Source organism: Phoca vitulina, unplaced genomic scaffold, assembly GCF_004348235.1.
Source record: "Phoca vitulina isolate PV1807 unplaced genomic scaffold, GSC_HSeal_1.0 scaffold12, whole genome shotgun sequence".
NCBI lineage: Eukaryota > Metazoa > Chordata > Mammalia > Carnivora > Phocidae > Phoca > Phoca vitulina.
The window spans coordinates 40365598-40378799 of record NW_022589715.1 but is presented as its reverse complement, the minus strand read 5'-3'; the positions used below and the strand labels follow the sequence as shown (position 1 = coordinate 40378799).

Sequence of the window (13202 nt, the reverse complement as noted above, 5' to 3'; positions counted from 1 at the left end):
TTAAGCTTTAAAGATAGTTTTGTTGGAGCGCCTGGGTGGCTCAGTCGTTAAGCGTCTGCCTTCGGCTCAGGTCGTGATCACAGGGTCCTGGGATCGAGCCCCGCATCGGGCTCCCTGCTCAGCCAGGAGCCTGCTTCTCCCTCTCCCACTCCCCCTGCTTGTGTTCCCTCTCTCGCTGTCTCTCTCTCTCTCTCTCTGTGCCAAATAAATAAATAAGAATTTAAAAATAAATAAATACATAAAAAATAAAGATAGTTTTGTTGATACATAGCGGGAATGGGCAAACTTCACCTTTGGGTTGGCCAATTCACCTATTTTTGTAAATACAGTTTTTTCAGGACACAGCCATACTTGTTAATTTTCCTCTTGCCTATGCAATGTCTTACTAGAATGGATGGTTGAATAGTTGCAACAGAAATCATATGGCCCACAAAACCTCAAATATTTACTACCTGGCCCTTTACAGAAAGAGTTTGCTGACCTAGGATGTATACTAAAAAAAAAAAAAGTTAAGTCAGCACAGAGGATCCTTAGGGATTTTTCTTTTTCTTTTCTTTTTTTTTTTTTTTTTAAGATTTTATTCATTTATTAGAGAGAGCACATGCGCACAAGCTGGGGAGAGAGGCAGACGGAGAGGGAGAGAGAGAAACAGGCTCCCCACTGAGCAGGAAGGCCAATGTCAGGCTCGATCCCAGGACCCTATGACCATGATCTGAGCCAAAGGCAGAGGCTTAACCGACTGAGCCACCTAGGCACCCCTAGGGATTTTTCTTTTAAAAGTAATTTATCCAAATATGAAAAATAATGCACTATTATTATGTTCAAGTGTCCCATCCAACAGAATTGAGAGTACATTTATAAAATGCTATTGACTATCACAGATAGGTGGTAATTGTTAATAGGAGTAGTAAGTATTCAGTAATGGTGTATCTATGAACGTTCATTGCCTCTTAATGCTTTTTTTTTTTAAGATTTATTAATTATTTGAGAGAGAGAGCTTTGGGGGGGGACAGGGGGTGCAGAGGGAGAAGAAGAAAAACCCAAGCAGACTCTGCGCTGAGCATGGAGCCCTTTGCGGGGCTCAATTTCACCACCCTGAGCCAAAACCAAGAGTCAGACGCTTAACCCACTGTGCCACCCAGGTGCCCCGCTTCTTAACACTTTTTAATCCCTATTTCAACTTCAGTCTGTTGCATTACTACTTTTTTCTTTATACTCCAAATTTCATTTGTGTTCATTTTTTTTTCTGTTATAACATCAAGATAAAGCTTATCATCCTCATTTTGATCTTAAATAACCTGTAGAATCCTTTCCCCTGCCTTAGGAAATACGTTTAAAAATCCTCTGTTGACATGATGAATTACTTTGACCTAAGACTGTAATTTATTCAATGTAATACAACTTAACCAAAAAAAAAATGTATATTTTTTGTTCTATTTCTAGCCTACAACTGGAGTTTTGTATAAAGAAGATAATTATGTCATCATGACAACTACACATAAAGAAAAATATAAATGCATTCTGCCCCTTGTGACAAGTGGGGATGAGGTAACTTTTTATAAATATATCAGTAATCCTTGTCACCAGAGAGATGTATTTAAAACATTGTAAATACATACTTTAAAATAAAACTGAATGACAAGGTTCTCAGTAACCCTGTTTATCATAAAAGTAGTAATCACTTTTATTATTCTTGAATTCTTTGATTTTACAGTTCAACTTGGAAAACTTAGCAACCATTTAGTCATAGTTTTAATGAAAATCTAATTCCATGCTTCCTTTCTTTAACAGAAATGGGGGTTTTGAAGCAGGATATAATTTTTAAATATATATGTGAAATTTTTTTATAAAGAATTTCTAATAATAAATCTGTAGGTACCTGTGCTTTTTCCCTACCTTAGCTCATGCCCCTTTCTTCCTCCCGAAATGCCCTAACTGCCTCTTATCCATCCTTCAAGGCAATGACTTCTTTCAAGATGAAACAGGAGAGTCAGCATGGTAGAATGAAAAGGACACCAGCCTAGGAGCCAGGAGGCTGAGGTATAGGCTAGAGTTAGCTGTGGAACCTTGACCAGATTTGAAACTCAGTTCTTCCACTCAATAAATTATTGAGCTATTTATGTAGTACTTTCACAGTCTGTAAAATGGAAATACTACAAACTCAGTGAGTGCTTTCTTAGGTTTTGTTCAGATTTGAAATCTGTGAAAGATAGCTCTCTGTTTCATTTTGTTTTAAACCTTCTTAAGACACAAATATACATGTGTGCAATCATATGCATATGCATATGGCATTCAAGTCTGAAATGTAAAAATATATAGGAAACTGGGATGTACCTTAAAACTTTTCTATACCTTCTATAAGATTCAACTATTCTGAGGCTTTCATAGTTAGAATTTGTTCAGATGCAAGTATTTAAAACTTCTGAAATAGGTTCATAAGAATTGTTCAGGAAACTGATACTCAGAAACCTTTTTTTAAGAGAAGAGAGAATGGAAGATTATTCTATGGCTCCATATTTTATACTTAAATTCTTTTGAAAGAAGTGGCAAACCATAGGATCTTTTTAAAAGTTTTGACTTTTTTTCCCCTTTTATTTCCAAGCATTTGTGATTTGAACAATGAGTTAATATCCAGACAGAAGAGTTGGGTGAAGTTCTAGAATAATTGTAAGTATTAAATCCTAGTTCTTTCATAGGAAGAAGAAAAGGATTATAAAGGCCCTAATCCAAGAGAGCTATTGGAGCCACTATTTAAACAAAGCAGTTGTTCCTACAGAGTACGTATTTTATGTTCACTTAATAAGTAGAAAATAAATTTCTAGTGGCCAATAGACCCTTGAAAATAACTCTGCATTTCTTTTTACTTTATTATGTTATATCAAATTTTAAGTCAGTTGTAAACCAAAGCTATTGCTTAATAGTATTTTGTTCATTTAAATTCCCGTGCGGTAGATGAAACAAACACCCAGTAATACCAGTTTCAAATAATATCACTTCCCACATTGTTCTGAATGATTTTCAGATCAAAGGAAAGTTTCCTTATATACAATTTTACTAAGAAATGCTAATTGTTATTTTTTAGACTATGTATAAAATGGTCCCTAAGCCAGGTGGTTAATACAGATCCCAGGCGTAGTCTAGACCTGTTTTCTTCACAGAATTTTCACAAACAGCTAATTAGTGAAAATAGTGACTAGGCTTCAGGAATTTCATATTTTTCTGAGGCATAATAAAGTTTCATTTAATGAAAGCTTACTCTAAATCTTGAGGGAAATCTACTCAACTACATAAAATATCAAAAAGTAATTCAGTGGAGTTATATGGCTTTTGTATGTTTAAATACATCCATTTTTCTTAGATTGAGTCTTACTGGACTTATGAAGTATGTCACGGAAAACACATTCGACAATACCATGAAGAGAAAGAAAGTGGTCAGGTATGTTTTTCTTCAAAATATGAAGGGTGGAACATTATACAATGAGAACTTTAATAATGAGATTGATAATTTTAAAGTTGTATTCTTGGTATTTGCAAAATACTTATTATATTTTTATTTTATTCCAATATAGAAAGTAAATATTCACGAGTACTACCTTGGGAATATGTTGGCTAAGAACCTTCTATCTGAAAAAGGTTTGTTTCTACAGAGTGATTTGATAGTAATGCTGGAATTTTGTTGAAAGTATTTATGTTCAAATTGGAATTTAAAAGATCTTATAGGAGACTGTATGCATTTTAAAACACTAAAATAAATTTCTGAACAATCCCTTAGAAAACTTTTTCAAAGAGATCTTTTCATTATTTTCTACATCAACAAACATTATGCTTTTTGTCTACATATTAATAAATTTTTTTAAATCTGGTAAGATAACACATGTTAGTGCTATATTTATATAGTGTTAATGTTAGTCTTTTGCTTGCTGTAAGCATAGTTGTTATACATGGAAATAGAAATGTAGATGTGTCCCTAAAATTGTGAAATATTTTTGTTAATCTATGTTATTCAGAGTCAGCTAATTTAAGATTAAAATTCTCACTGATATAAAAATACTTCAAAAGAAAATTGTTGTGGCCAGTTTTATGCCTCAAATATTAAGTATTTCATAGGTAAAGATGTAAGGATTAAATTTGTCCTTTCAAACAAAACCATTTCAAGGCAACTAGCTAAAAGTAGTAAGATAAAAACTATATGTATGTTTTGGATCTTCTTTAGAAAGAAATTTAAAATTACAAAATTGAAAACGTAATCATTTGTATTTTATATATAAGTCACTGGTCATTCTTTACACCTACCTTACATAGGTAATATCTTATATTATTCCACAGATCAAGAGGCAGATGAAAACGAAAAATCAAAAGAGGCAAGTGACAAGTGTTGATTTTTTTTGCTTTTAACACCTATTATTAGTGAGGCATGAATTTATACTACTTAAATGACAGAATTTAGTCCTGTGTTCTTTAACTGTCTATCAAATACCTCAGAGGATTGGGCCAAAGAAAATTTGCAGTATGTTAGATTTTTCTGAGAACAGTTATATTGTGATACTTTTATTTACTTTTAGGATCATAGGAAAATTAAGGAACTTAGCAAAGATGTGTCTGGGAAAGTTTTCATAATGGCAGTGTATCACTTCCGGGCTTAGCAGTGGTTCCCTCTGTTTAACATTGGAAACAATTATAAATAAGAGCTTTTGCCTTTTTCCCCTAGTTTGGCCCCTATCTCCCCTAGGTAAAACAGATAAACTACGTATGTAAATAACAAGCTACCAGACTGCAAGCATCTTCAAAGCAGGGACTGTCTTTTATCTCTTTACCCTGCAGTGCAAAGCAGAGTGCCAGATATAATATAGGCACTTCATAAGTGTGTACTGAATGTGAATGCATAATTGATGACTGAAAAATAAGATTGTTTAAAAAGAATGATTCCTTAGGGTTCCTAATCACAATTTTTAAATGCCTCAGTAGTTCAAGGAATGCTTTCTGAATCCTAAGAACTCCCATAGAGTTAAATAACCTATTGATAGAGGATATTTCTGTAAGTGGTTTTATATTGTAATGATAATTTTATCAGAAGAAAAGTGAAATGGCAAAAGGCCTTAAAAGGGTGGCTTTGGGGGGAATTGATAAGCTAAGCATAGACACACATAGCATTGCTATTTTAAAAGATTTTAATTTTACAGACTACCTTTGAGATAAAATATTTATTTACTGTGGCTCTGGAGGATAGCAAGATGGAATTCAAAGTGTGAAATGATAAAGGAAGAGGAAGAAAAGGGTAAGGGAAGAAAACTAACATTTACTGAGCCCCAATTTATAAGCCAGATACTGTGCCAGGCATGTAACAAAAGGTAATGCTTAATTTCCCCCACAACCTCTGAGTATATATTATTATTCTCTTTTTACAAATGACAAAAACTGAAATTTGGTCACAGTCAGAAAGCCAGTAAATTCAAAGCTTGGCTTTGAACCCAGGATTTTCTAATTCTAGATAACTAGCATGAAAATAGCATACAAGAAACCTCAAAATATTTTTTCCTGGAAACATTTGTTTATTGCCTGTTTTACACATGGCACTGACAGGGTACCAAAGTGATACAAGATGAGCTCCCTGCCTCCAAAGAGCTTGCTTGGAGATACTATTAACAATATTTTTTTAGAGCCCTTATATTAGATTTTTCTTTGGTTTATGTAGATGAAATATGGGAGCTAGCTCCTTAATAATCCTTGTCTTCTGAGGTGATCTATTTTATTCCCCCATTCCATGAAAATTTCTTCATTTGTCCTTTGCTGGGCTTGAATAGATTTATATAGGAGTTTATGTTGAAAAGTATGGCTCTTAATATTAATGACAGGGAAAAAGAATTAGCAGATGAATGAATGAGTACAATATTAAGATTCCTGTTTTAGAAGATAGTGTTTTACTATGTAGCCCCACTTTTTGACAAATCAGACTTCAAACCTCTAGAATCTAAAGTATAACATAGCCATTCACTGAGAATTCAGTCTAGAAAATTCTGATTAGTCCAGTATAGTAAGTTCCTGTATTTTATCTTAATCTCTTTCTTTAGAACTGTTAGAAATAGGGCGCCTGGGTGGCTCAGTTGGTTAAGCGACTGCCTTCGGCTCAGGTCATGATCCTGGAGTCCCTGGATCGAGTCCCACATTGGGCTCCCTACTTGGCAGGGAGTCTGCTTCGCCCTCTGACCCTCCCCCCCTCTCATGTGCACTCTCTGTCTCTCAAATAAATAAATAAAATCTTAAAAAAAAAAAAAAACTGTTAGAAATAATTCATATTAATCAAGAGATTATATCCTTTTATATAAATATACACTTAACATCTTAATTTTAGCACCAAATAAAATTTCCTTTTTTTGCTATATAAAACTACTCTGAAAATAAGTACTAGCTCAAATAAGAACTTAGGAATCAAAAGAATGTTAGAGGAAAAGTTTATAGAAAATACAGAAATGTTACCTTTATAAAGGTTGGTTTTATTTAAAGTGTAGTTTTTTTCCTTTAAGAATAAGTGTTTCTCCCATCCTCACCTCTACCTCCATTTCTAATGAAAAGTCTGTCTTAAACTCTTTTTTTTTTAAGATTCCCACTAAAAATATCGAAGGTCAGATGACACCCTACTATCCTGTGGGAATGGGAAATGGTACACCTTGTAGTTTGAAACAGAACCGGCCCAGATCAAGTACGGTGATGTACATATGTCATCCTGAATCTAAGCATGAAATTCTTTCAGTAGCTGAAGTTACAACTTGCGAATATGAAGTTGTCATTTTGACACCACTCTTGTGCAATCATCCTAAATATAGGTAGGATGTGGATTTAATATTTTAAACATGAAACGCACACATGCTTTAAAGTGTCATATGCTTAGCTTTAATGCTTTGTTCTTACTGAATAGATTCAGAGCGTCCCCTGTGAATGACATATTTTGCCAGTCACTGCCAGGATCACCATTTAAACCCCTCACCCTGAGGCAATTGGAACAGCAGGAAGAAATACTAAGGGTGCCTTTCAGGAGAAATAAAGAGGTATGTGAATTATGTAACAGTATTTTCTCAGTGCTTCCTTTTCCAAATTTAAGAGCATGTATCAGTATTTTAATCATTCCTGTAGCATAGTAGTAGTAATTTATTTTTCTGACTCAAATTTTAAGTTCCAATTTTTTAACTGATTTTAATTATTTTCCTTATTCTTGTACTTCTCAGAAACTATTTTATCATTCTCTTACTCTCATGATTTCATATTTTAAAGTGTGACATCCTATTCATTGTAGTTAAGTTGACTTTTTAGGTAGTTGACTGGCCTTCCCAGCTGAGCCCCTTGAAAAAATAAACTACAACTCATCTTCTAATGCTTTATTTCTTCTTCAACCCATTGCTCTATGTCATCAAACCATCATTCTTCTGAAACTTCTTATTCAGGTCAACAGCAATCTTTTGGTTCTAAGTCCACTGGACATATACATAACTTGATCTTAGCACATAAAACACTGAACATGTGAAGCTTGAACTTTCTCTACTGCCTTTACTTGAAGTCATTCTCTCTGGTTCTCTCTGTTCTCCTCTCCTGTGTATTAGGTCTTTGTCTACTTCCTGCCCTGAAAATGTTGACGTTCCCCACAGTTCTAGCCATAGTTGCCTTCTCTCTGTAGTGTGTATAGTCTCAAGTGAGCTCATCCAGGCCCATTCTGTTAACTTCATTAATATGCCCATGAGTTTCAAATACACATCTTCAACGTTGACCTTTCCCCTGAACTCAAACCACAGTCACAATAGTTAACATGGATTGAATATTAACAGCTGTTATCTAATCCTCACAAAAACCTACAAGAATATACTATTATCATCCTCCTTAACATGTTAGGAAATTGAGGTTCAGAGAAGGGAAGTGACAAGTGATGGATTACAGATGAAAATCAAAACAGTCTGGTTCTGGAACCTGTCCTCTTAACCACTTCTCTATGCTGCTTCTCCTTTTCCATGTGCTTTTTTCCCTTTTCCTCTGCTCATTGGACATAACCATATACATTTTCAGTAATCTCAAATTCATCTGTCTCACACTGACCTTTTCCTAATCTTCCCTGTTGTTGTTGTTTTTTTTTTTTATTTTCATTTATTTACCTATTTATTTATTTTTGAGTAATCTCCACACCCAACGTGGAGCTTGAACTCACAATCCCAGGATCAAGAGTCGCATGCTCCCTACTGAGCCAGCCAGGTGCCCCTTCCCCATTGTTTTTAAAGCAGTGTTACTTCCTTTGCAAATGAGAGAGGACTTCTAATGAATTACCCCAGGAAGAGATCAAAGTTTCCTCTTTTTTGGTCTTGTATTTTACTCAGTCCTCCATTATAGCACTTACATGGCTAAAATTGGTTGATTTTCCTATGATTCTTACACTAAGATCAAGGAGAATATGCTATGCTTTTATTACTTTGAGGTTTCTAGCTCCTTGCATGATACCTGGTATACTGTAGGTACTTAGTAATGGTTTAATTAACTAATAACTAACATTTAGCTGCAAAGCCTGTTTCTCCCCTTTCTCTTCAGTACTTCTGGCAAAAGTACTGCCACACTCTTTGTGGCTGTTGTGAACAGTGCCATTCTGATAGGAAGGAAAAATTATCTTATTAATCTGCACTTGATTTGAAGGGCTCAATTAAAAGATTGGACATGGATTTCTCTACTGGTCTTCTCCCTGATAGTGATTTAAATACTGACAGGTACTTAAAAGTCAGCTCAATCAAAATGCTTCCCAAATCCCAACTTTAATTACTCTTCAGAGAAGAAATGGCAGCTTACTTTTCTCTAATTAATGTGTTTAATCTGCCGTTTGAGAAAAATTGTTTTTAAAAAGCTACAGATGATAATACTTTCAAAATACTTAGGACCCTTAGAATACATGTTGTAGATGAAAACCTTAGGTAATACTGTAGGGTGAAAAGTTATTTAAAGTGACATTTTTCTCAGAATCCTTTCCTTTATAAATCTATTACGTATAACTTTTTTTAAAAAATTGGTATTTGTCATATGGTTTGCCTTTTAAATGTGGAATAAGCTTAACCATAAAGATAATGAATTTTTTTTCTGATTTAAACAAAAATACAAATCTGGCTATCAGAATTTTGTTTTGATATTATACCTGTTACTTGTGTTCTGTTTGACATGAAATGGTTTATTAAGGGGACTTAGGACTGAAGCCTCTTGGGCTATGGCAAATAGACAACATGACAAATTGATCTTCACAACTCCACCTCTTGTAAGACCTGCTTTTATAGCCCTAGAGTCTGGGAGTACACACTAGGGAACTACCCCGGAGAATGTTTAGGAATAGGTATGAGTACAGAACCTATTTGCTAGATAACCCACTAAATAAAGTCTTAATAAGGCTTTAAAAAAAAAGAGAGAGAGAAAAAGAATAGGTGTGAGTCATAGTCACTTCTTCAGCAGATCAAGGGTGTTGTGCCCGGAGGGTGTACTTAAGGGCGTAGTTGAACAAAGGACAGAATGGTGGGGGTGCTATACTCAAGAAGGCTTCAAGTAACAGAGGGGTCATCATGGCAGATTGGTCCAAGATGATGTTAGTCTAGCTGTCACATGTTACCCCTCAAATCCAGCTCTTAGAGTCTCATATGCCCACCTCTTCCATGATATTCCCTGAGCCATCAGAGAAGGGCTTTTTTGCAGTAGGGGCTCTTTGGCTAGACAGTGTCCAAGTTGAATGCATAATCCACAGCAGCTGTAGAGACAGCAAGAAAAGAGACCTATGTTGACACAACTAAGAATGAGTAATAATTTTGCCACCATGTCCCCCAGACTTTAAACCAGTTTGATAACTACTGGGTTAAAGTGCACACAGGACCATCTAATGCCTATATCTCTTTATGCATTTCTTTTAATGCATAAGTGATACTGCCTGAATTAACAGTCGTATATATGCATCATTTGGTTTGAATGATAGCATAAGTGCCCCCTTGTGCTACGGTGAGTACATCCAAGGCCATTCTATTTTGTAATATGGCTTTTCACATCTTTGTCATCTCTGTGTTCATGAGTGGCAGGCTATGGTAACTATTGTTGAGGATCCTCTGGGTATAATTAATTGTCTATATGCCATATCACATCTTCTGTGCCTAAAGATGGTACAGATATTCCTGCTAAATGGTCATACCAATGAAAGACAGCATGGGTCCATCATGCCTTTAAATGGGGTAAATTTGCAGAGGCTGTTAGGGTGCTATCAGTGCTGTTATTATATTACATTAATTTGGAGATTACTAGACCATTAGGAATCCATTTTATGAATTTCCAAACCCTGCCACAAAAACTATCATCTTGCTTTTATTGGAATAATTTTTCTTAAAAATGCAAGGAGATGTTCTGTCCACAAGAAGCAATAATAAATGGTCATACTTCTATTCTTCCTACCTCTTCCCCTATCTGAGCTGGAGGTTTTAGTGTTTTTCCTCACTAACCTTACTATAGGTCTCATGCATTCTAAGTAATTAGTTTAGTCTGTTAGACCTTAGCTCCTTAGGAGCAGTGACTATGTCTTCTTCATTTTTAGTACTCAGCACTTAAAACAGTACCAGGAGCGTGGTATGTTCTGAATGTAGAAAGACTATACATAAAATCCAAAGTCCTTTCAAAAAATAAGATGTCATTTGGCAATCTTTGTTCTTCTGGAATATTGGAGGAGAGGAAGGGTAAGGTCATTGGTTTCTAGAGTAACCTTGCAGTGACTCCCACCAGCCAAAGTAGGAGAAAAGAACCACAGTGGAGCAATGGCGCCTACAGCAGGTGAAAGGAGGCATCGTGGCCACTATACATTTACTAGGAACCCTTTTACTATTTAATTTCTTTAATTATGTTACTCAGTTTTAATTGGTATACTCCTTTAATTCTGATCTAGATTCATTTTCTCTCCTCACTGTCAAAACCCAGTTTACTTCTGGATTCTAACTCATTATCCTCTTTTGTAACTATTCTCTCCACCCACTTCTGCATTCCTTTAGAGTCTCTTCCTCTCTGGCTTGGGTTACTTCAACTCCCAATGTGGCTCCACCACCTCGGGATTTGTTCTTACTAGTCCTTCCCTGCCACTGCGACAGTATTACTTAAAATCTGATCAAAAATCTGATCCCATATTTTTGCCTAAAATCCTTAAGATGAGGGGCGCCTGGGTGGCTCAGTCAGTTAAGCGTCTGCCTTCGGCTCAGGTTGTGGTCCCAGGGTCCTGGGATCAAGTCCCACGTCTGGCTCCCTGCTCAGCGGGAATTCTGCTTCTCCCTCTACCTCTCTCCACCGCCCCGCCCCCCGGTCTCTCTTTCAAATAAATAAATAAAATCTTTAAAATTAAAAAAAAAAATCCTTAAGATGATATCCAAACTTCTTAGAATTATGTAATTTTTTACCAGTAAGTACCTGTTTATCTTTTTAGTTTTAAATATTATTCCACACCCCACGTCTTTGCTCCTATGTCTTCCTCAGGTTCACGTGCATATGTGCACACAGACACAAAACCTACAGACATTCACATACATCACAGATTATTCATGTTTCGAGAATCAAGGGTTTTCTCTCTGTGAAGTCTTCATGTTTCAATTCTTCATCAAAATCTCTGTGAATCACCAATCCCTCTGTGAATCTGCTGTTCTCTGTACCCTTTAGTGGGCGTCTTTCTTTACCAACTTGCAGCATCCTTCAGGACAACAACCAGATCCTGCTGCATTTTAATAATTATAATTAATATTCTTATTTACTCCCACTTAGCTCTTTACCCTGATTGTTATCTTTTCTTTACCCATAGTAACCACATTTTCCAGAACTAAATGTAGTGACAAAATCTAACAAGTAGTGAAATAATAATATTTTAGTGCATTTCCTTTCAGTCTTTTTGGGGATTTTTTTTTTTCTTTTTTTGATACATACACAGAGATACACATGAAAAAAAAATAATTGGGACCAAACTGTGTGCTGTGTGTGTGTAAATATATAAAATATCTTCACTTGTTTTCACTTAACAGTATATCATTTTTTACATTCCTGTGTCATAAAGTAATCTTCTATAATATTATTTTAATTATCTCAAATATTCTATTGTTTAAAGTACCAAAATTTATTTAAATTATTTACTGGTGTGGATATTTTTGTTGTCCACAATTTTTTACTAACATGAAGAATGCCGCCCTGAATGTCATTGAAGCTAAATCTTTGCACCCATCAGTGGTGATTGTTTACTCCGGATAAATTTCTAGAAATAGGTCAAAGGTAAGCACATAATGAAGAGTTTTGCTATATACTGTCAAATTGTACTTGAGAAGAATTGTGGAATTTTACAGTCCCGTTAGAAATATTAAAAAAAAAAAAAAAAAGGCAAGTGCTGATACATATTTGTGTATATTTCTTTGTATTTGTGTGTATATAATGTGTGTGTGTTTTCTAGTAAGGTGGAATACTACTTAGCTTAGGTACTTGCATTGGAGTAACTCTAGCTGCTATGATCAAAAAAAAGAAAAATGAGGCAAAATATATGAAATGATAATTATCCCTGTGTGTTGAGAATGACCATCATACCCCTAATTGGTAGATGGAACTATCATTTGTCTAGAGCTTTCTCTATTGTATTAAGTGTTGCAAAATTCATTTTCTTAAAACACATTAAAAATGAGTGGACTTTTATTTTCCAAATTTCCTTCAGTTTAAAAATAATAAAGTCCTAACTGAAAAAAAAAAAAAGTATGGTATAGAAGCCCTTAAACATATGTGTTTAACTTTAGGAAGAGTTGCAATCAACTAAAGAAGAGAGATTTCCAGCAATCCACAAACCCATTGCTGTTGGTTCTCAGCCTATGCTCACTGTTGGAACAACCCACATATCCAAATTGACAGATGACCAACTCATAAAAGAGTTCCTTAGTGGTTCTTACTGCTTTCATGGGGTGAGAAGTGAACCTTTGGTTTCAATATTTATCTAACAGCCTTCACTTGTGTGTTATTTAGTCACGGGGCATCAGCAGCACTGAAAAAAGATTTTGTCAATAGAGAAACGGCAGGTTTCTGGAAGCCTCCTAATGGACATTTTCTGTCTGCATCTTACTGTAATCCGTAATAGCCATTATGTTTTCTTTGCTCACAAGCTAAAACTTGACCTTTACTTGACAGAAAATACATATAACTAAGTCATGTGT

At 35.1% G+C, this 13202-nt stretch overlaps 2 protein-coding genes across 8 annotated transcripts in view; one reads left to right on the top strand and one right to left on the bottom strand.

Moving 5' to 3' along the window:
- Positions 1 to 13202, bottom strand: part of LOC116636302 (ankyrin repeat and SOCS box protein 3) — a 163960-nt gene that overhangs the window by 120548 nt on the left and 30210 nt on the right. For 4 of the 6 annotated variants that reach the window (XR_004300317.1, XM_032410994.1, XM_032410991.1 and 1 more), the window contains exon 3: positions 9653 to 9751. The exons of the other annotated variants lie outside the window; for them this stretch is intronic. Coding sequence is in view for 3 of the 4 variants with exons in the window: in XM_032410994.1 (XP_032266885.1) it covers positions 9653 to 9751 (99 nt within the window). In the remaining variant the exon portion in view is untranslated. The remainder of the gene's footprint in view (positions 1 to 9652; positions 9752 to 13202) is intronic. 6 annotated transcript variants of the gene reach the window in all.
- Positions 1 to 13202, top strand: part of ERLEC1 (endoplasmic reticulum lectin 1) — a 29745-nt gene that overhangs the window by 6198 nt on the left and 10345 nt on the right. The window contains exons 2-9 of one of the 2 annotated variants that reach the window (XM_032411006.1): positions 1444 to 1548; positions 2697 to 2777; positions 3359 to 3436; positions 3570 to 3633; positions 4327 to 4361; positions 6598 to 6821; positions 6914 to 7043; positions 12792 to 12953. In XM_032411006.1, the coding sequence (XP_032266897.1) occupies positions 1444 to 1548; positions 2697 to 2777; positions 3359 to 3436; positions 3570 to 3633; positions 4327 to 4361; positions 6598 to 6821; positions 6914 to 7043; positions 12792 to 12953 (879 nt within the window). The remainder of the gene's footprint in view (positions 1 to 1443; positions 1549 to 2696; positions 2778 to 3358; positions 3437 to 3569; positions 3634 to 4326; positions 4362 to 6597; positions 6822 to 6913; positions 7044 to 12791; positions 12954 to 13202) is intronic. The other variant, XM_032411007.1, reaches the window with a different exon arrangement.